The 23406-nt window shown below is 42.6% G+C and overlaps 1 protein-coding gene across 1 annotated transcript in view; it reads left to right on the top strand.

Annotated features, from left to right (window-relative positions):
- The first annotated feature begins 2486 nt into the window (after positions 1-2486).
- ncanb (neurocan b) overlaps positions 2487-23406 on the top strand; it is an 89592-nt gene continuing 68672 nt past the window's right edge. Inside the window, exons 1-7 of the mRNA XM_030049711.1 lie at positions 2487-2512; positions 4798-5089; positions 5716-5884; positions 13774-13948; positions 17335-17462; positions 20995-21288; positions 22475-23362. Of these exons, the coding sequence (XP_029905571.1) occupies positions 2487-2512; positions 4798-5089; positions 5716-5884; positions 13774-13948; positions 17335-17462; positions 20995-21288; positions 22475-23362 (1972 nt within the window). The remainder of the gene's footprint in view (positions 2513-4797; positions 5090-5715; positions 5885-13773; positions 13949-17334; positions 17463-20994; positions 21289-22474; positions 23363-23406) is intronic.

The following is a 23406-nucleotide window of genomic DNA, read 5'->3' as shown; positions in this document are numbered from 1 at the left end:
GACTGAGATAATGTCTGTGTGTGTGTGTCTGTGTGTTGTGAGTGTGTGTGTGTGTGTGTACCAGTATGTCAATCTTGGTGCATCTTCTGCTGACTCGCTGAGCCTCAAAGTACCATCTTCACTTTTTCCATCAAATCCCCCCATGACTCATTTCCACATCACTCTCTCCACCGACCCTGTTACAAATACTATAACACCAGCTTTTCCACTTCCGATGTTTTTGTGTGTTTTTCAATTTCTAATTTTTTGTTTACATATTTACCTCTCTTGCCTTACTCGCTTGCTAGTTTCCACCCCTTGCCATGTTATGTTTGGGGTAAATTGCTCTTGTTCATCTTCTCCATAGTGCTTTTTTCCCTCTGTCAGTGAAACAGAAAAGCACTTTGCTGCTGCTATCAAGTAAATCAGATTCGAAAGTGCTTCCATTTTCCTTTACATCCCCTCTCAGAGAGCGCATTAACGTGCTGGCAGTGGAGAACTTTACACACAGTCAGCTTCAGATGTATTTTGTCCTGCCTCACATAACACTTTTTTACCCCCTCAAAAATGTCAATTGTCGTTGTGCACCCCAAAGTATTTGGAGCTGCTTCACTCTGAATGTGGTGGCTTCTCTAAGTGACTGAAATTTATCACATTTTTTGTCAGTGGATCTCTATGGGCAGAATCTTCAAACCCAGCCCTTTTTGAACTCATACTACTCTGTCATACTTTGAGCTATGGACTTTATTCAAACAGGTCACCAGCTTTGGTAATCGCTTGTCTTCAACTTTTTCACATGTGTGGTACTTTTTGAGATATTGATATACTGTGATATAAAAAATGTATACTGTTGCCACGTTTCTGCAGTGTAGGCGAGATCAGGAGGCCGAGTGTTCACATGTCATTCAGATCCTTGCAAAACCGATACAGCTAATGACGACACAGTCTCACAAGCTATTAGGAAATACTAAACCTCACACTTGCCTATCATATGAGCGAACTGTAAAAATCTGTATAAAAGTGTAAAGAAGCTTACCGTATTTCCCCAATTAATCGCCCAGCCGCAAATAGCCACCTGGTTCTTTTAAACGCCTGGGGTCTGCACCCATTTTGCGTATTAAACGCACACCCGAATAACCACCGGGGCGATTATTTGCATTATATTGAGGTAACCCAAAATAAGGCTATTCACCTTATTTTTGCAGAAGTAAACAGTTAGCCACACAATAACTGTGCGGCACTTCCGTTTTCTGTCAAAATAAGACAGCCAGCTAACGCTAGAAAAAAGGGTGTACCGTAATCTTAAATCGACAGACTGTAAATATGTTGGACAGTAACTGTGATCACAATAATGGCCTGGTGCAGGTCTGTGCAAAAATAAATAAAGGCCTGCAGCGAATAGCCGCCTGGTTCTTTTAAACGCCCGGGGTCCAAGTTGATTTTGCGTATTAAACGCCCGGGCGATTAATTGGGGAAATACGGTATATAAACTGCCAAGGAACCTACTGTGTAACAAGTAGTGTTTTCATAATGAACCCCATGCCAGTTAAAATCACTTATGTGGCAAAGTGGGTGAAATCATGCAGACGCACAAAATGCTGAGTTTCCAAGTAGTAAGTAGGTCTAGGGAGAGGATGGGAACAATTTTTTTCCACATAGGAAGCTCGTATTTACGGTTATAATGAACCACAACTCAGCAACTGCTTTTAAAAGTAACTATCAAGTTTGAGTCATTGAAGGCTGATTACATGACAAACATACACAGCCTTGGTGTTTTCAATCCAGTCCACAATGACAGACTGGCATATTCAAATCTATCTAGTTTGGTGGACACATTCCAGTGTATTAGTTAGCCATACTAATGTGGATGGAATGCCTGGCAAAATAAAAGATGCGCTTTTAACTTTTTATAGCCTAGGTGTCTCTCTCTCTCACACACACCTCTCTTTTCTGTTTGAACAGCATCCTTGAAAGTGTCAGAGTAAAGGAGAGAGATCCAATGAGAAAAAGGGAGAGATACACTGACTATACCTAATTATTAGTGACAGCAAAATATTGAAACAAAAATGTATTTTAAAGTAATTTGTCCTTTATTGACAGCTTACTGACTTGTTTATAGGTTGAAATGTCTTCATTTTAGAAATACTGTGCAATCACCAGACTTGTTTCCCCAAAATGGATAGAAACTCTTCCGATTTGTTTTCCCACACCAGAAAATGTTCTCACCAACAGTGGTCGGGACCGGGCTAATCGTTGTTAGTGACCCAAACTGCTTTTGCTTATTTATTCTGCTCTTTTCCTCTCCTCTCCTCTTACCCCTCAGCCTTTTAAGGGCTCATGCATTTTATTTCACAGGTCACCTCTCTCAGTGGATTGAACTTCTCTTGAGTGTGAAGCGAGGGGCCATTTCAGAGCACGAATCCTGTTTGAAGCTGCCAAACAGGGCAACATGGTTTAGAATAGATCAGGTGGTGGGGGAGTTAGGCATGTAGCACTTGTTTAAGAGGATGTCGCAGGCAGGAGCAGAGAGGTGGTATGTATGTGCAGTGTGTGTGTATGTAGGGAGGGGAGGATGAGGAGGGAGTGCTGATGTTAAGCTATGGGAAGAGGCACTCAGCTTCTTACTTTTATGACAACAAAAGGGCTGCAGCAATGAGCAGTGACAGCTGTTCACATGTCTACTATTTGTGTGTGCACAAGCCTAGCAAGGAATGGAAAATGGCTGTGTGTGTGTGTGTGTGTGTGTGTGTGTGTGTGTACACGTGTGCCTGCAGAAGGTGTGCTTTCAGTTTTCCATCAATAGTCCATCAACAGCATGAAAACAGTGAATGAGAGATTAGATGTTTTCACTCAGTGGCTCGCAGTAAGTGCATTCCAGGGTGCACACATATACATACACACACACACACACACACGTTTCACCCATTCTCTGGTAGGCAAAACTCAGTGACAATCGAAGAGGAAGCAACTGGGGTAAAATCAAATCAGAATCACGAATGAAGTGAAAACTGAATGAAGTGAATTTGCTCACCAGGGCTGAGGAAAAAGCAAAGCATGGGATTGCCAAAAACCTATATACTGCACATATGGGATTATTTCAAGATGAAAAATAAACAGATAAGCACAGAACCAAAATGAAATCCTCAGATGAAATCCTGGCTGGTGGTCATAATGTGAAGGAGAAGGAGAAGGAGAAGGGGAGACGTGGCGAGAGCAGCAGGAGATAGAAAAGACAGAATTGCAAGAGGGGTGGAGAGATTTAGCGACTCGCGCCACAGTGTGTCTGTGATCACAGGGAGAAACGGCGTTCCTCCAATCTGCCATTTAATTACTGTGCAGATAGGAGGGGCCGCTCCCATCGCGCATGCTTTAACATGAGATCCAATCAGACGGAATTGGAAGAGGACCCGCAGAAGGTGTGCAGAGGAAACTGACGTTAATGAAAAGAAATCAATGAGCTCATTTTCTCCACCGCTCAGCCACAGGCTCAGTCTCCTCCATCCGAGCAAGTGGTGCCTTTTCTCTTCTTTCATTATTTCCTCTTTCTTGTTTTTCCTCTGTCTTGCTCTCATTCATTCGTAACAGGTTGGCATTACATTTCCTCTGCCTCAACAGAACAAGTGGAGTTTAACTTACAGTACTCCCCTGATACTGCTCCATGATATTTCTTAGCTGTATAGCTCTTAGTGTTTTTTTTTTTTTTTTTAATTAGTTTTTATATATATATATAAAGTAACTCCTAGAAAGATTGGCGAGATGATTGGAAGAGCATGCAATGAACCTGGGCTTTTTAAGTTTGAGGGAAAATGAGATTCGTTATTTCAGGAGACTTCTGGAGATCCCCTAATGAGTTCCAGGCGCTAGTGGAGGGTTGATTTTGTCAATATCTCCTCCACTGAATCCCAGCTCTCTCTCCTTCTCTCTCACCCTGCGCTGACCTAATGAGTTCTGCTTGGCAGTGCTCTCACCGCCCGACTAGAGGAAGCGAGACTGCGTCGGGAGATAGAAAAGAGTCAAATGAGGGCTGAGGCTTTACACGTAAAACCTCATTCAATACGGCAGCTGAGATGATAACTGTGCTGATGTTTTGTAGGAAGGTGGAGGGTTGGCTATCGCAGTTTTCCACTGCAATGTAAATGAGCCACTTCAGTCTTTTTAATGATGAAAGGATCAAGGTTATATGGAATTAGAGTAGCAGCTAATGTATGATGTGCCTCTGGTGCGGCTGTTGTGCAATGCCTGCGACTTGTAAGGTTAATGTTTTCATAATAAATACAGGTTCCTTTTTAACTTGCTAGGGAGATAAGCGAGTGATGAAAGACGGAAAGCAACACTGCAGAATATTGCTCAGCAAAAACATTGATGCCAGCGGTGTCCTGAGTGCACTGAGAATCTGAAAGTTGAATTCATTATAAATACAGACATTTTCTCTATCACCTGTATTTTTAAAGGATGGTACCATTTGTAACGTTAATCCATGGTGGTGGTGCTTTCAGCTATGATATTGATCCCATAAGGCATATCCAGGTTTGATCTATAGTTTATGAAAGGACTTTTGATGTCTCCCCTCTGCTTTCTCGCCCTGCCTCCCACTGTCCAGGTAGCACAGTAATGGTTTGGGAGATCAATGGCCAATAATCAGTGAAACTGAATGAGCCTTGGTGCTTTGCCTTTTACTCTACAAAAAGGAGTATATGGTGGAACAAAGGAAACTGGAGGGGAGGCACGTATTTCTTGTAGCAGAGGCAATTAACTAAGGTGTTGTGGGTGCAACGAGAAACAGCATCCTGTGGATTGTTGTTGAGGCTTTATTTACAGTCCTCTTTCATCTTACCTTTGTCTCTCCTCTCCTCTCCTCTCCTCTCCTCTCCTCTCCTCTCGCGTGGCCCGTGCAGACACTGTGGTGAACATGCGGAAGGTGACCCACCAGACCATCAGTGAGGAGCTGTCCAAAACTGTCCTCCTTCCCTGCCTCTTCACCCTGCGCCCCAGCACCGGTCCCTCCCACGAGCCCCCGCGGATCAAGTGGACCAAGGTCTGGGGCCAGAGAGGCTCCGACGGCCTGCAGAAGGAGCAGTCGGTCCTGGTGGCCAAAGACAACGTGGTCAAGGTACAGTAAGGCTCAAAGTATTTTGCATGAATAGGTAAATATACTGGAGGTATCTATGTACATTTCAGCTTGACCGACATTACTGTTGCTCAGTTCCAAAATTATTGTTGTGTGTCATGATTTAGCTGTGTTCACAATCTACTATCTACTATCCCTTTTCCCTCTTTATACTTTGCTTCTTTCCCTCCTTTCTTCCTTTGTCCTTCTTCTTACTTCCCTCCTTTCTTCCCCTCCTCCTCCTTTCCCTCCCTTCTCTACCTTGTTCCTTCCCCCACTCCTTCCTTGTTTGTTCCTTCCCTCTCTCCTCTTTCTTGTTCTACCTGCCGTCCTCAATCCTTCTTTTTCCCTCCCTGTCTTCCATTCTTCCTTACTTTCTTACATCCTCTTCTTTATTCCGTCCTCCTTTCTCTTCCACCTTCCTTTTTTCCCTTTTTCACTCCACATCCATCCTAATTACTTACTTCCCTCCTCCTCACTTATCCTCCTTCCTTCCTCCCGTGTTTCCTCCCTCCCTTCCTTCCTTCTTTCCCTCCTTCTATCCTCTTCCTTTCCTCCTTCTCCTGCTTGCTTCTGTTTTCCTCCGCTCCCTCCTCTTCCTCACTCCCTGCCTTGCTGTCCTCGCTCAGGTGAAGAAGGCCTTCCAGGGTCGTGTGACACTGCCCGGCTACCACGACAACCGCTACAATGCCAGCCTCGCTCTGAGTGGCCTTCGTTCCAGCGACTCGGGTCTGTACCGCTGCGAGGTGGTGGTGGGCATTAATGATGAGCAGGACACAGTGCCCCTGGAGGTCACAGGTAAAAAAAAAAAAAAAAAAAAAAAAAATTAAATAAAAAATAAAAGACCTTATTTCCCCACAGCTGCCATTTTGGACTACAATGGGGGTGTGCAGCTCTGCCCATAAGAACAATGTCCTATAGCCCTTTTTCACAGCAGGCATTTGGGCATGAATAGCAGATAAACACAGGTGTTCGTAATGACATTAATTAGGGTTCTGTTCCTGCTATTGGTCATGCTGGCTCACTTGAATGGGACCAAACTGTAATTAATGTCATTCATAACACCTGTGTTTACTCTGCTATTTCAGGTCAAAATGCCTGCTATGACAAAGCAACAAGACGCACATCATACAAACACAAATCAGACAGATATTTACTGTTTCGCCGATTCCCCAGTGACAAATATAGGAATGAATCTCAACAATCCAGCAGGATATATGTTCACATTTTAAGGTAATATGTTTTGGTTTTCTTCAGCTAGGTAGCGAAATCTAGTGTAGGTAGTAAGTAGCTAGTTTGCTAGCTAAGGTTGCCTGTAGTTACAATAGGTCATGTTTTTGCCGCTGTTTGTGTGTTTGTCTGTTGGCAAGATAACTCATGGAAGGTGCTAGAAGTAATGAACGAAGGGTGAGCTGGTTCAATTTTGCATGAAGGTCGCCCAAGGTCAAAATAAAATTTTTATCTGCAGTACAAAGCATCGTAGAAAGGTGAAGCTAGGTACACCATGTTGATGTGGGAGATTGTGCAGTGTAGCAGTGTGTAGTGAATTTGAAAACTTTTAGGGCTGTCTGAGCTCTCCATGTATTGTATGTGTGTAAGTAACACAGTTTTTATGAATGCCAGTACTTTGTTGTTGTTAGTGCCCAAATGGCTGCCTTTGGAAAAAGGTCATAGTTGAAGCCCTGCTATCGAATTTAGAAAGTGAGGTTCTGCACTGTTTTCTTTATTATTTAGCACCATAACAAAGTTATCTCTGTGAGCTGTAGTGCCAATAACATGATAACCATGTCTGCTTGTCAGCAAAGGTGCTACTATAATAAAAAATAAGTACTGTTAAAGCGATTCAAACAAAATAACCAATTGGTCCCTACTATCAGATAAAGAGAAAATCTAAAGCTTCCAACTACTGCTGGCCAATCTGCTCTGTGCACCAGCATGCCATAGCCTGAGGGCCAGTGCCTGAGCAATTACCATGAGTTGTTGTGAGTTAATAAAATACCCCTGTTTTGTCAGTTATCATAATTATGATCAACTTATCAAAGCATTTTACATAAAAATTGCACCATGATCGTTCCCTGATCAGATGGCCCTGTACTCTAATGTGTATTAATCCACTTTAGCGAAGGACAGATTGACTCATTACATTTACTCATGTTACTGTAATGGAGCAGCTCTCTGCAGGCTTCCCTTACAGAGTGCAGGTTCTCTGAGCTTTCACAAGCAATAGAAACTGGACAACTGTAATGACAAATTGTAGAGCCCTTTCTGTTGAACAGTCATTTAGTTAAGAAGAAAAGAGTACTTCACTTTGTTTTTGCACTGTATTTTGCATTTTCCATATATTTCAGTGAAAAGAATCAACTTCTTTGCCTTGAAACTCTTTTGCCTTGTCCCTGTAGAACCGCAAGGGAAAGATTAAATGTAAAAATGTTCCTGTCTCGGACTTGCAGTTTGCTGATGGAGTAGTCAGATGCATAGTGAAACCCCGCTGCCAGACTCACTGCAATTCACCCACAGAATAACTTGAAATCTCAATTTTTATCAGTGGAAGGGATAGATGAGTGGAAAAACAAACACATAAGACCTTAAAAGAGAAGAAAAAATGCTAAAAACTCAAGATAAAAGCATCTTGTCTGTGAAAGCTTGCAACAGCAAAGCAGGTCAAGCTAACAATCAAGGTGAAGCTGCGGAAAGCCATAAACCCCAAAAAATGACCACAGATGCCAAAGATATACTCAGGGTGATAAAGGAGCTAAAAACTGATCTCAAGGGAGATAACGACAGTCTGAGATAGGACATTACACTCGTTGGACAAGAAATTGATGGCAAACTTGACAACCTCGCAATAGTAATGCAGAGTCTGCCCAGCCAAGTTGGAGACAGAGAGACCTGCGTGGAGCAGGTAGAGAAATGGGCCACAGAGGCAACCAAGGTACCTGCCTGGAGCAACACAGAGCCATACAGCAAAAACTAACATACTAAGAATCTCAGTCGAGGAGAAACAACATGCACATCTTCAGAGTGGCAGAAGGAGTTAGTTAATTCTAAAACTCCTCAGAAGCGAATTGTCACCAGTTGTTACCACAATACTTGGGTCTGAAAATTCAGCAGACTCACTGATCCCTCCCGCAAAAACCCTGACCCAAAGCCCCACCACCTTTCAGGAGTTCACTCCCAGGGAGATGTTTTTGACAGAAGCTTGGAAAAAAGGAAAAATCTAGCTGGGCAACAGAACTCTCTACCTCGACCATGATTATGTGTCGGAGATAGTAAAGGAGCCCTCAGAACACAGTGGGATAAAGAAAGCCCTAAAGGAAAGGGAGAGTCGCTTCCAAATACCGTACACAAATAGGCAGATCTACTGGGAAAGGGGTGTCCGGACTCCGGACATACAGCAGTGCTCAGGTGGCGCTGGGGGAGCTGAGGAGATGCAGATTCCCCATGGAAGAGTCGGAGAAAACCGAGGGAAAGCACAGCATGGAAACACGGCTTTGTGAGTTGTTGGGATGGCAGCAAGCAGTGGGACACCATGAGAGAGAGCCGGCAGTGACCCAGAGAGCAAGGAATAAACTCCAGGAGTTTCATAGGGGACACATTGAGCACATATGAATGGTGATTTTAAACTAAACTACCCAGTACGACTTAAAAATGACATGATAACTGTGTAGTTTTGGATTTTGACCTTGTATTGATCATTATGTGGGTTTATTTTCTGTACAGTATATGTTGGACTTACAGGATGACAGTTATTTCTTTTTGACTTATTAGCCATCCTTAACGCTGGACCCTCTCCTTACGAAAGGCTTTACCCTGGATACACCAGCAGGGTCACAGTTGAGGAGGAGCAAAAGGGGCAGTTAGAGCCCCCTCCAAACTTGGAGGGGGCTTTCCTACAACAAAAAAAGAATTAGATATAGTGATTAGTAAGTTGAAAGAAAATTAAAGCCCAGGGAGCAATGGTTTTCCAAATGAATGGTATAAAATCTTCAAAGAAGATCTCTCCCCTGTATTACTAGAATCCTTAAACTGGACACTTAACAAGCTGCTGTTCCACCATCATGCAAAGCGGCTGTGATATCAATCATCCCAAAAGGAGGTAAAAATAAAGAAAATTGTGAATCTTATCGACCAATTTCTGTACTGAATGTAGATTATAAATTATTTACATCTGTACTCTCAAAAAGAATTGAGCACTTCCTGCCCGTTTTAATAAATGAAGATCAGACAGGATTCGTAAAAGGTCGACAAACACAGGATAATATCAGACGAACTCTGCACATAATTGAACTGGCTAATAAACAACATCTAAACGCAGCACTACAGTATTGACATGAAAAAGGCATTTGATCATGTTAGCTGGTCTTTTCTGTACAAGGTACTAGAGAAGCTGAGTTTTAATAAACAGTTCATTAGGTGAATTCAGTCGTTATATAGAGACCGAACTGCTAAAGATCAATGGCTAAGCTGTTTAGAGGCACCTACCAGGGCTGCTGCCCCGGCCCCTCCATTTTTGCAATATCCATAGAGCAGTATTCATAGAGCCACTGGCCTATGGCAGCCTTTGGCAGACGATATTATAACCTTTCCAAATCTCCAAAACCCAAACTCATCACTTCCCAAGCTTATGAAAATCCTAAATAATTACAGTCAGATGTCAGGTTACAAACTGAACATTTCAAAAACAGCTACTCCCTCTTAACTATACCAAGTAAAGCAATTAAGTAGAAAAATAAATGGAAGTGGGAGGCAAAATCAATAAAATACCTTCTAGTTGCTAATTGCTCAGGAACTTAGCACAATGTACGAAACAAACTACAATATAATAAGTTTGGACTTTGGCTCAAGAATTGAGGTGGTGAAAATGAACGTGCTGCTAAGGTTGCTATACCTTTCCTTATCACTACCTGTCTGAATCCCTGAAGCTCAATTTATAACATGGGACAAACAGATATCCCGGTTTATCTGGACAGCAGGAAGGCCAAGGGTAAAATTTAAGACACTCCTACTTGACAAGGAAAATAGAGGCCCGGCACTGCCAAATCTCAGACAATATTATTACGCTGCCCAAATGAGATACACACTTGAGAACTTGAGGAAATTCACTATTATGTCAAATCAAAATGTTTTACTTAAGTGGATTTTTACATCAGTACTTCACTTTTGCTTTTGTTACATATTAGCAAAGTCAATAAATGTGGAGGAGCCTCTTGTATCTTTTTCATTACTGTACTTTAGTAGTTGTGGACAATCATGCCAGTAAACATTACTGGGATGAAGAGAAGCAGAAAGAGAGAGCAAGAGAGAAAAGCAAGAGAAAGCCTGTATTTACTGATTCTGCATCATCTTACTGAAAATTTCTTCTTACCATATGCTGGTATTTGGTAGCATACCAAGATATTACACCAAACACTTGCTATCATTGCATTTGCCATACATCTTTTTACCCACTCAAATTATAGTCCAAAGGATACAACAATCCAGTCTTTGATTGTATAGAGCTCCCTAGTTGCTCCAATTTCACCACCATGAATAATAATGACTCTGTTTCCTGTGTCAGGTTAATACAGCCATTACACCCAGGGTTGTTTACTGTCTGTGTAAAATGTCTGATAGGGGGAAAAGGTGAAGGAGCCAGACTGCATAAAACATCATAGACCTAGCCACTCAGGTGCTGTTCATGCAATGAAAGCCTTATGAAAGCAATGAGGCACTGGAACCCAGCAGTGCCTGCTATTATCCAATAGTGCTACTCCAAGGGCTCCGTATAGCTCTGTGTGGCTGAATGGACTAACCATTTACTCCAGCATATTTGTCCTAGGTGCCAGGTTTTGCGATATTATCAGGCCACCCAGAGGTAGTTAACTGCCATATAACCATAATTACCACGTCAAAGTATTTTAGCTGCAGAGTTATCATCAGATTTTTTCCAGGTCGCTAGCTATTGTTAATAATTGGCTATTATCGTAATGACTACTGGGGATTCACACACTGCATTAGCCACTGTATACTGTGCTGCCGCTTGCCACAAATCCATGCTAATGTTGCTAACGTCAGCGCCACTGCACTCTAAAAACCCAGTAGCCTCATTCTCTTGCCCAGATAGAGCACAATGCCATCCACTACACTGGCTACATCATCTCCCATTGAGAATAACACAGATATGGCCTCCACTCCGTTACCTAGATATAGGCTCAGGTCTCATGTGTTGTGTGCAAGCATGTACATGTGTTTGTTGGTGTTTGTATGTGTGTATTTGTATGTGTGCCACTGTGTCTCTATAATTACATCAAGGAGGACGGTATCTGGGTTTCTCAGGCGAGCGAAGCACCTCATCTTTCTCCATAAGAGCACTTTATGGGTAGTGAGTGAGACCCCTGGCACTATGCTTGGGAGCCCCTGCCTCCTCCCTCCCTTGGCCAATCGATTAACACGCTATGAAAACCACTCCTTCAGAAAGAAACCAATTACGTGTCCGTCGAGGAGTAGCCATCTCCAGGGCTTAGCCATAATTGGCAGTCACGCTACATGGCAGAATGCAGCCCTCCTCGCTCTAATTCTCCTGAGTGCTTAACATATTAATTAGCAGGTATTGATACCACTCAGCTATATCAATATCATATTTATCTACAGGGCTCTTCTCTGAGACGTGTTTATATGTAACTAAGCACTAATGAGATTTATTCCCCTTTTTCTCTATCACGCTTTTCGTTTCTCTCTCACTGCCTTTCTCTCTCTCTCTCTCTCTCTCTCTCTCTCTGTCTCTCTCGCACTGTCACTTTCTCTCTCCTCGTCTTGTCTCCCTCTTCTTTCTTTCTCTCGGCACATATTGACTGGTCAATTGCCTGTGTCTCGCCAATTAGAACGCGATGGCATTGATTTTGTGTGTCAGCGGTTGTCCATGGTGAGATATGGCTGGCTACGGTTAACTGGTGAGGGGACAATAGATATATCAAAGACTCTGACATGCTGAAAATTGTATTGTAACACTTTTTACTGGCTCCACAGTGTGGAAGACTTTCAGCTAGTTTCTGCCTAATTGCCAACATAAGGATGTTTCAGAGGTATGCAAGCTCCTGATGAGGTCTTGGAGTGAAAATATATGCAGTTTTTAGACACATTCCCAAATTTTGGTGCTCCAGGATTTTTAATATTATTAAAGTGGGCTCTCCTACAGATAATGCCCACATTTACTTCAGCTTTCTCTTTGAGACAAGTTGGATTCTAGAGATTACAATGCAGAGTGGTGTACTAAGCAATACGTATGACCACAGAGATGAGCGGCACCAATTACTGCATGTATTGTTTATACAGCATTACTCTGAGGACATTGTTAAGTTATAAAGCTTTGCGCCTTCCCGCAAATGGGTGCCTTCCTGTTTCTCTCCCTGGAGACTGTGGCAGAATGCATGAAGATGCTGTGAAAATAAAAAGATGAGGTATTGAGAATGCAGCCCTCCTGTGCAATGGGACTAGATCCCCCATATAGGGAGGAAACCCATTTGTCTCTTTAGTGTATGCATTGAAATGGATCCCACGGCCTCAAAAAGACAGATGCAAATAAAGTGAAATAAGAAGAATAGAAAGAGAAAGAGACAGAGAGAGAAAGAGAGAGAGAGAGAGAGAGAAGGAACAAAAATGAAAGAAAGCAGTCCTGCTCCACATTCTTGTGAAGTTGAAAAATGGATGATGAGACCAAGCTGACAGAAAAGCTAGACAGACTTCTTGGCTTTGGAAAAGGATCATGCGTGCATTTGTACCTTTGTGCATTTGTATACAGGTGTCATTTATGTGTACAAAGAAAAACACATGGCGTTGCTTGCTGTCTATAGCAATAGCCAGGGGCATTAATGCTGAAATTGCCCCCGACTACCCACACCTCCATCTCAGAGGAGTCTCTGTCACTCTCCCACACAATACCATGGAAGATAAAGGAACTGTGTTAGTGACCAGACGTCTGCCGGCTTTCATGTAGCTGGCTGCCTCTCAGGGGAGAGCAGTGTGAATGGCAGGCAGAGGTGGGAGGTGAAGAGACATTAGGTAGACACTTCGAAAGCTGTTCTTTTCCCATTTTGGTGGAATCTGCTCGGTTCAGGGTTCTCTTTGTCCCTTGTTTATTTATTATTCCACCTCTTACTTTTTCTAACCTCTGCCTTACATCTCTTGTGTTCATGTCTCTCTCTCTGTCTCTCTGTAGTTTAACACTTTCTTATGCATCTCCGTCAGTGTGTTGCATCTTTGTTTCCGGCTCCTCTTTCCTTCTCTTTTTTGGTCTCATAAGCACAGAGACTTTTTGTGGGTGTAGCAGGGTGACATTGTGTTTATACTGTTAAAGCAGTAAAATAAACATTGCCACTGTTTGTCATACACTGTATCCAAGGGCAGCATCTCTTTTCTCTGATGATAAGCCGACTGTCTGTCTGATGCAAATGAGAATCACGTACAGAGGTTGTTGAACCTGAATGCTGTTGTGTTTTCCTGCACAGATGGAACAATGTCAGTACATGATCTGATCGTCTAAAGGGCAGGGTGTTTATGTGTCTGCGCGCATGTCCATGTTCATGTTTTAATGGCTCAAGGTCACAGTTCATGTATATTTCCATGTTTCAAACACAAGGTTGCAGTTCATAAAATCAGGAAATTAATCTGTGGTGTATACCTCTATCATGTCCCCTCTCTCCCTGCTCTAGGTGTGGTGTTCCACTACAGGGCTCCTCATGACCGCTACGCCCTGTCCTTCCCTGATGCCAAGAGGGTGTGTCTGGAGAACTCTGCAGTCATAGCCACACCAGGCCAGCTGCAGGCCACCTTCGCTGATGGCTATGACAACTGTGACGCTGGATGGCTGTCTGACCAGACAGTACGGTAGGGTTTTCAAACTCTAGCCGCAAGCAGCGCAAAAGCCCCTAAAAACTCTTTTGCACCTATAGGTCAGTGTTTCCATGGAAATAAACCCAAGAGAACACTCTTTAGTGTGATTATGATGACAAAAATGATGCAATGCAGCGCCTCATATTCACAGCAGCACCAAAGTCCTTGTGATTAAGAACATCCTCAAGGGGGTGATGGCTTATATACAGTACAATAGTTTACCAACACATGTATTGTCCGGAAGGTTTGCTACCAAGTAGTATAAATAAGGAAAAATTCAGAAATTTCTAACTAGCTGTGTGGTTGCCATGACAATTTGCAGAGCAACAAATAAAACACAGCTGATGTCATGGCAGTTATCTCAAATTCCTCTCTGACAACAATGAGGAATAAGACGAAGATATTTTGCACTATTGTCACTCTTAAATAATGCTCAGAGCATGGGACACACACAAGGAGTTAACCCTGCAAGTGCGTACCATGAATAGTAGAATAAGCGTGTATTCAGACCTGTGGCTCGTTTGCTTTGTTCCGATTCAGGGGCTAAATCGATACCATTGTTGCATTTTTCCTTTGGGTTGTTTGTGTTCACAAGGCAACAGTCTGTATCGGTCCAAAGTTGTAAACAAATGTCATGCGCGGACCAACTGTTCTCTCATTGGTCAGAAATCCTGCAAGGAAAAAACCCTTCTTCCTCTGTGGCTTCTTTTTCTGCTGTTTCTTTTTTTTTTTTTTTTTTTTTTTTGGTTGACGGTTGGCAACCGGGTGCATTACTGCCCCCCTCTATTGGAGGGTGAACCACAGTTATGAGTCAATTGTGTCGGCTGCTGTGTCCGTTATGTTCTCACTGCAAGCGAACTGCTCCAGGGCTCAAAACTAAGGAGCCGAGACCACTCTAGACGATCTCGGTCCGCTTGTTTTATCTCGCTGTTTTCACATATGTCCAAACGAAACAATCTTTGGGGGGAAATGCTCCCTGTTTCGGAACAACTGCTCGAAACGAGACAGGTCTGAATACACCCTAAGACTCTATACAGTACCTGGCCAATCCCAATCCCAACCCTCGGCCTTAACACGGGTAGACAAAATGTGGAAGAAGTGCTGGCAAAGAAGTTCTTAAGGGAAGTGTATATATTTGCACATTATCATGCAAAAATTATAAAATCAGTTAGAGCTACATTACTTTAATGTATATGTAATGAAATATGCAATTTGGTTCTTTATGACAAAAATTTCACAAAAATCACTATTCACGATGTCAGTAGAATGATGGTTATAAATGACAACTTGTGTGTCACTTATTTCTATGAATAAGTGACATGGAAACAAGTGACACATCGAATGATGTTTGAAAATATAAATCCAGCAGTGAGTTTAATTTGTCCAAGTCTTCTTTGCATAATGAAACTATCTATACTATAGTATGCAGCACCAGCGACTGGAGAAATCTCCAGTCCTGCTTCTGTCCTGCATTCATCATCCTGTAGCACCGGGGCAGCGATTTAAAGCAACTTTGTGATATAGAAATGAACAGGCCATACTAAAACACAAAAGTAGTGATTCACAGTCAACTTTGCTGTGAGATGATTGCACATGATGATGGCTGAAAAGAGAACACAAATTGGATTCAAGGGCAGAGCAAAGGTGCAACCATAGACTCCAACTCATTGTTCAATACAGTAAAAAGTTGGATTTCTATAACAGCTGCATTTGTATGCCAGCTAAATGGTAATTAGCAGAGAGTGGGGCTGTAAGTGTCTCAGTTTGCTGTCAGCCCAAGTGTGAAGGATCAGGTTACTATTTTGAAATCACTATCAGACAGTTATTCCAGGCTGGTATTTTTGATTTATTTGTGACATGATCAAAAGTTATTACAAAAATAAACACTCTTGGCTACTTACGACATGTCTCTTGTCTCAAGATATGCCCAAAAAGGAAAGCATACTGAAGTAGGGGTATGAAGTATAAGGCGTTGAAAATTATTTTGATATTTTGGGAGTTTGTGTAAACACGCTACTATCTGATATAATTGGATATAATTGCTTGTTTGCACACTGGAAAGGCAACGTCTGCGCCCCCTGAACTGCCTGTCAGGCTGCTGTCTCTGTTTCAGCCTGCCACCTTCTATTAAGGCTGTCTTAACAGGGCCAGTCAGAGCATGTCTTTCAACGGTGGTCTTCATATCAAGGCTTTCATTTAAAATCACTCTTACAAAGGCAGCCAAGCAGATTGACTGCTGTCTCACTGTCAGTTTCTCACAACCTTCCAGGGGTGCAGTTTCCTTCCCTATTCCTTTCTCTCCCTCCTTCCTACCTTCCTGTTGTTCTCACTGGGGAACCACCTAATTGGTCCAGATCCAGGAGGCTCTTGCTGCACATCAACCGGGAGGAAAATGTCCAATTAACAGTGTGAAAAAATACAGACATCAGCCATCACTTCATCAGCCACCAAGCAGAGAGAGGGAGGGAGAACGAGAAACAGGGAAATGCAGGAGGATGCTTGGTTCTTTTCTTTCTGTACTCTGAAAAACAGGTTGCAATATGAGGGAAGTGTGTGTGTGTTGGTGTTTGTGTGTGCAGGCATTTGTACATGTGTGTGTGGGCATGTGCAAATGTAACCAAATGTTTTATTATGTGAGTGTGTGAGTGTTGATGCATACAGTATGTGTGTCTTTCCCTAGTCCCTCATAAGTCTCTGTGTGCCCAGTGTAATCTTTTAATCAGTCTCTTTGCCTGTTCCCTGGTGCCACTGGAATCAATGCACTTGTGGAATAATTGCACAGCTGGAGTCAGAATAGATCCCTATTTTCTTAGTCCCCAGAGGCATGTCAAGCCACTGAAGGAATTTCTGGTTCTCCTTGACTCCCTCCCTCCTTCTCTCCTGCTTTCTCTCTCTCTCTCTCTTTTCTCTCTCAATTCAGCTTTATTGGCATTTTACCAGTGTCAGAACATAAAAACACATTTTTAAAAACAATTTAAAGTCAATTGCTTGTATAATTATTCAGTGAAACTCCACTCCACTCCAAGATGTCCACTAGCTGTTCCCAAGGTTATGGTGATAAATAATGAATTTTGCTACTGTAGCTTTATAGCGGACTTCGGCACTTCTCCCAGTAGGAAAGGTGATATTTTGTGTATTTCTCTCTGTCATTCTATGGCAAATATATTTTGGTATATTTAGATATATCGTTAAGTCTAGCACAGTTTCTGTCCAATTTTGTATGCATATTGAGCACAAACTCCCCCCTGGGGAACTGAGTTTGTCTTCAGCCTCCTTTTTCTTTGGCCAAGCTTTATTCACTCATCCCCCTCTCTCATTCTCTCTCTTTTCTCATTTTCTCTCTCACTCTCCACTTCTCTATCTCTGTCTCCTCGCCACAGGTATCCCATCCAGTCACCCCGACCTGGTTGCTATGGTGACCGTGAGGACTCACCTGGGGTCCGTAACTATGGCAATAGGTCCCCTGATGAGCTGTTTGATGTCTACTGCTTTGCTAAGCAGCTGCAAGGTAGGAGTCAAGAGCTGCAGCCATCAATTTGGGTTTAGTCATGCATGGAGCCACTAAGCGGTATGCAACCGCGAGAGGGAGGGGAGCTGGTGGAAGTGAGAGGGAGCGAGACAATGTTGAGCCCAGGTTTCATGTTATAACCTCCTGCAGGCAGTGGCTGAAGTCCTAAGTGGGTCAGTAGCATCATCCCAAACTTCACTCTGAGTTAAAATGCCAGATCCAAACTTAAAGAAGACCTACACTGAGTGGGCAAAACAACAGAAACACTACATGAAAAAGGACTTAAAAGTATCCAGATTACAGTTAGGAAGGCCTCTACACAGTTGAGTCATACTGAGCTGACTAACAATTGGGAGCATGTGTCAGTTATAAAAGAGGTCTGACAATCATTACTTTTATCATGCAAATTTTCAAAGCAACATTAGATGACTAATGGAGTTCCAAAGAGGTTGTGAGTCTGTGTGAAAACTGAAAGTTTATCAGTCACAAAAACTGCAAAATTAGTTAAAGTGATGCAGCAAATGCTATTGAAAATCATGATGCTGTATGCCAAACAATGAAAAACTGCATCAGTAACAGGGTTACTGATGTTACAAAGTGAGGGAATTATTACAAAATTTATTCACCACCCCTGTGACACAGTCTCAACAAAATAGGGCTGCCGTTCAGAAAGTGCTCCTTCAAGGTCAACGCACAAAGATGCATATCCTGTTGAAGAAACACAAAACCTTGGTCACTGAATAGGCAATCAAGGAGTCATCTTTCAGTATTTTTTCAAAATCTTGCAAGGTTTACATTTGGGGTGGGAAAAAAAAGGTCCATCAGTCTTGGGTGACGATATTGTAATATAATATGACTTGCTGCCCATTTCTGATTTTTTAAGGCTGCATTACAGTAAAGGGATGCAATTTTGTTTAACTTATTTTACTCTCCTAGCTGTTCTGCTATTTGCCTATAACTGCTTGGTTATCATCGCTACATTACTAATTGTTTATCAAAAATCGTATTATCTGAACGTTTTGGGAAAGCACCAGTAGTCAGCCCTCAATATCGCCACATATATTCATATCAAGTTATTTGGTCAAAACTATCCTGATATTCAGTATTTTCCATATGGCCCAGCCCTACATCAGTCCATAATTTTCACTGACAAGTCTAAAACAAGCTGGTGGATCAGTTGTCACATGAGCTGCCATCTCATGGGACTCATTGGGTCCAGTGATTTCTCTGTGTGGTTATGTAGTGGCTACAGGACATGCAGACATTTTGCAAGAGTGGGTAAATCATCAGGTTCACACGCTGTTCCCTCTTGGTGTTTTCATACACCAAGATGATAATGCCTCCATACATCCTGCTAAGACGTTTTGTGAATTCTTATTATGTTTCCATATATTCCCAGTCAACAGATCTAATCATCCTTGAATCTTTATGGGAAGTTCTGAAGCTCCAAGAGAGTCCTTCTTCTGTCCAAGAGCTAGAGGCTCTCTTATTTAAAAAATGGTCCAGCATGCTGCTATGTGCTGCTCAGGAATTCCAAGCAGGACTGAAGCTGCTCTGAAGGCCGTTACAATATTGTTTTGTCAGGTGTTTATTTTCTATTTTGTTCACCCTCTGTGCATTCCAAAGAACAATCACAGACACAGCAGGCATCTTTACAACAAACCTTGGGACAACACAGGGGTCAGTGAATTTGGGTCACGTTTTACAAAATGGTAACACAGACCTTGACTGTAATAGCAGGAGGAAGTAGTAATCAGAAAGGATAAACACTTTACATTGAGGTTCTGAGCAGACGTGATTACATGGCCACCTATAGTTCATTCATTCATTCATTCATCTTCTAAATCGCTTATCCTCACTAGGGTCGCGGGGGGGTGCTGGAGCCTATCCCAGCACTCATAGGGCGAAGGCAAGGAAACACCCTGGACAGGTCGCCAGTCCATCGCAGCCACCTATAGTTTTAACACAAAATGCTTATACAAAACTATCCTTTTGTGAAATAAATGGCCTAATTGAAATAATCATAAAATTATTGCATTTAATCAAACCTGAAATTACATACTAACAAAAAGCTGGGGTTTTCTCTAAATTTATATAAACACTGTATAAAGTCTGTAAAGTAAGATAAAAATGATAAACTCTAGCCATCCATATTTTAAACTGCCAGTCAAACAGTATTGGTATAACTATTGTCAAGTAATTCCTGAACTTTTCTTTGACTTGGTTGAAAGTCCAAATTGTTTAGGTATAAAGTATCATCAGAGCTGCATGTGCTGTAAATATCAGTGCTTTAAATACGAACTAAAATGACTATCAAATACTTGACTATCTAATATTGGCAAACTATCTGACAACTTAGTAGGATGAAACAGGTCATAAGTATTTCCATTTCTATTTGGCTCTGGTGTGCCATATTTTACATTTTATAGGGCCTTTAAAAAGTCTTCTATTCATTTTTCACTCATTTCCTAGCCAGTCTTCTCACACATCATTCCTCACATAATCACATTCCCCTTCATTCTCCTTTCCTGCTGGTCCCTTCCTCATTCTCCACCCTTCACCCCACTATCTCCATCTATTCATCAGCCACTTCATACCTTGCCCTGTGCATAAATCCCCTGGATCCTCATATCAAACCTGTGCTACAACTATCTTCTTTCTCCACCTTTGTCCACTCCCCCACCTCATATTTTTTCATCACTGACTATATTGCCAGTGGCTCATCTGATCATATAATTTTATTTCTGCTTTGCAGTCACTGCAGTCCTCTTGCTCCCTCCAGTCGTCTTTTCACATCACTATTTTATCCACTTCCCAACCTTTCTTCCACTTCTGCTCTTTCTTCTCACTTTGCAGGACTTTTTGTGTACTTGTGTACTGAAATAACCTGCAGAAAATACAGAGCATTTACATACATGGCTAATAAAACATTTTCAGTTCAATTCTGCTCAATTCAAAACACCTTTATTGACATGACAAGAAATGCACTTGTACTATATTGCCAGAGAAAGGTACATGAAAATACATTTGGAAGTTAATCATAGGAAAGAAAAATCAAATTCTACATGCAGATATGTTTACACATGCAGATATATGCACATATACATACAAACACACACACACACACACACATACACACAAATACCTACAAATTCCTACCTACTGTAATTATATACCTACAATTAATAGTAAAACAATTATTACCATTATTATGCACAGATAGTAAAACTATTCTTTCAACTCTCCATTCCAGACCTTGAAAATTACAAAATACAACAGACAAATATAAACATGTAACCCACACCACACACACACACACAGCAATTCTACCTGCGCAGTTACAGTGAGGAGAGTACAATTAACCAAACTGCACAAACAAACCACACCCCACAAAAAATCACACCATCGTCAGCCAAATGAACAAGAGGGACGTTAATCTACAGGCTACAACACTTTAAGGCTCCTCGTCCCACTCTGTAATACACCGAGCTGAACTCCTCATCTCTCCTCTCCCACCTCTTTCTCCTCTCAGGCGAAGTGTTCCACTCCTCTCTGCCAGAGAAGCTGAGCCTGGCAACAGCATCCACCCACTGCCACTCCCTTGGAGCCCAGCTGGCCACTGTCGGGCAGCTCTACCTGGCCTGGCAGGCCGGTCTGGACCAGTGTGACCCCGGCTGGCTGGCCGATGGCAGCGTCCGCTACCCCATCAATGTCCCGCGAAGGAACTGTGGCGGGGATGAGCCTGGCGTGCGGACTGTCTACAACAACCCAAACCGCACTGGCTTCCCCGACACCACCGCCCTGTTTGACGCCTACTGCTACAGAGGTAGTGCATTGTGGATGCTGTGATGATAAAGTTGATGTGACACCATCTTGGTAACTGCCATGGTAACCAGGGGGGATCCGGGGACTTATTTTCCATTCTGGTTTTTAATTAGTGCAAGAGATGTTTGTGTCACGCATGAAGTAGCAGCAACGGAATTGTGTGGCATTTCTGTCCCCCCTAGTGAATTTGAAGGCTCGTATGTTGTGGTGTAGTGAAGCCTGAAAGAGAGAGCAACCCAGAGAAAGAGCGAAGAGACAAAGAGAGAATTGGAGAGGGAGCAAAAAGCAATGTATAAAGAGAGAGAGATGGAAAGAGAGAGTGAATAAGTCCAATAGGGGTTTGCAGTGACTCTGTGTCTGACCTTGTCCTTTCATTGTGTGCCACCTGAGATTGGAATAAGTTAGTTTCATCTTCTCTTTTGAATGACTTTACACCCCACTAAATAGTCTGTATACTGATAATGTGCATTTCATGATTTGATTTTATATCCTGTGCCTTTGCATTTTCTGAAGTATGCAGGTTATATCAGCCTACCGTGCCTGCTGTTTGAAAATTATATTTCTGTCAATAGTTTGATGTAAGAATGATGTTTTATGATAGTGTCAGCTTGAACAGTTATAATTCAAGCAAAACATCTGCATGAGATAACCAGTCTATGTAAAAAAAGAACAGCATGAGGACAACCGCTCAACAGTGTATTTTTCAAAAATGCAGCCAATAGATGAGTCACTTCATTGTCCAGCTGTGTTTTATGCACATTTACATGAATATTTAAAAGACTTGTGTCTTGGAGCCAGGAAAAGTAGATATAAGTGGTAATATGTTCTGTTTAATGTCATGAAATGGATGACACGTTCATGCAAATAATATTGCCTGTACCATCTCATTAATATTGCATGAACAGAATTATATGCATATTTGTCAATTCATTAGTCATAGGATTTTGCTTTTGGAATAATGGATTTTGAAAAATTTGCATCCCTTGTGATATAACCTTGCAAATCCCATAATACCCTGTTGCGCACTGAATTTAATCTTGATTCAATAGAATAAAAGCCCTCCTGTCTTTGCACTGGCAGCAGAGGTTCAGTGCTGTGTTCAGTGCTGCACTGTGCTGCTGGTAAAGAGGTGAATTAAAAACAGTGCATTTGCTCTAAGTAAAATGTAGCTGTGTTGTGCATTGCAGCTCACCAGGTGGCAGGGGTCCAGGCTGCAGAGGCACAAGGTCAGTACCAGACCACAAACCCAGCATCAGGGGCCATCCCCTCAGTCACTGAAGCCCAGCATGGTGCACCTTTCTCCAAGTCTTCCACATGGACCGGCCTGGTCAGCTTGGCGAAGGCAGGAGTCCATTCCATTGCTGGTAGCAGCAACTCCTCTGAGATTTCTGAGGAGCATGTCGTCATCCACTTGCGTCCCGGGGAGAACTTGCAGGACTGGGAGGGCATCCAGGCTGAGCCCAAAACCAGCCAATCTAGCCAGGAGGACTCTGGAAACCCCAAGGTTAGCCACACTCTGGGCCTTTCTGCCTTGGAAAGACTGGAGAGCCAAGGAGGTTCTGCCCATGAAGAAGAAGGAGAAGACGTCCATTTAGGATACTCTGACCCGCCGCCATTATCATCGGTATCATCTTTCACTCCCCAGTCATACAGCAGTAACAGTGTGTTGGCAGAGTTTGTTAGCACTCTGATGAAGCCCTTTAGGTACTGGACAGGACATGAGGTGGAGGGGGAGACAGAAAGTCCTCCTGTCACCACCACAGGGACATTAGTGTCTGAGGACCAGGCACAAGGTGAAGCAGCTGGAGGAATCTCTAGTGTACCAAAAGCTGGGGCGGGCAAAGGCAGCATGGATAATGCTATCATAGAGCACAGGAGTGGAATGTCTTCATTCAAGCCTCCCACCGGTGGACTGCAGACCCCAAAGGAGGGTTTGTCTGAGCAGGAGAAAGAGGTGATGCCACTTATTCCATTAATACCTGCAGCCCAAAAAACAGGGCACAGTGATACCACCATTCAGCCGGAAGAAAGGGACCCAAGCACATCTCTTACCAATATACCATCCACTGTTAATGGTATGAGCCTCTCTGACTCACTGTTTTGTTGTGTGTGTGTGTGT

This window comes from Myripristis murdjan, chromosome 4 (genome assembly GCF_902150065.1).
Source record: "Myripristis murdjan chromosome 4, fMyrMur1.1, whole genome shotgun sequence".
Lineage (NCBI taxonomy): Eukaryota > Metazoa > Chordata > Actinopteri > Holocentriformes > Holocentridae > Myripristis > Myripristis murdjan.
This window is presented reverse-complemented; position numbering and strand designations above follow the sequence as displayed.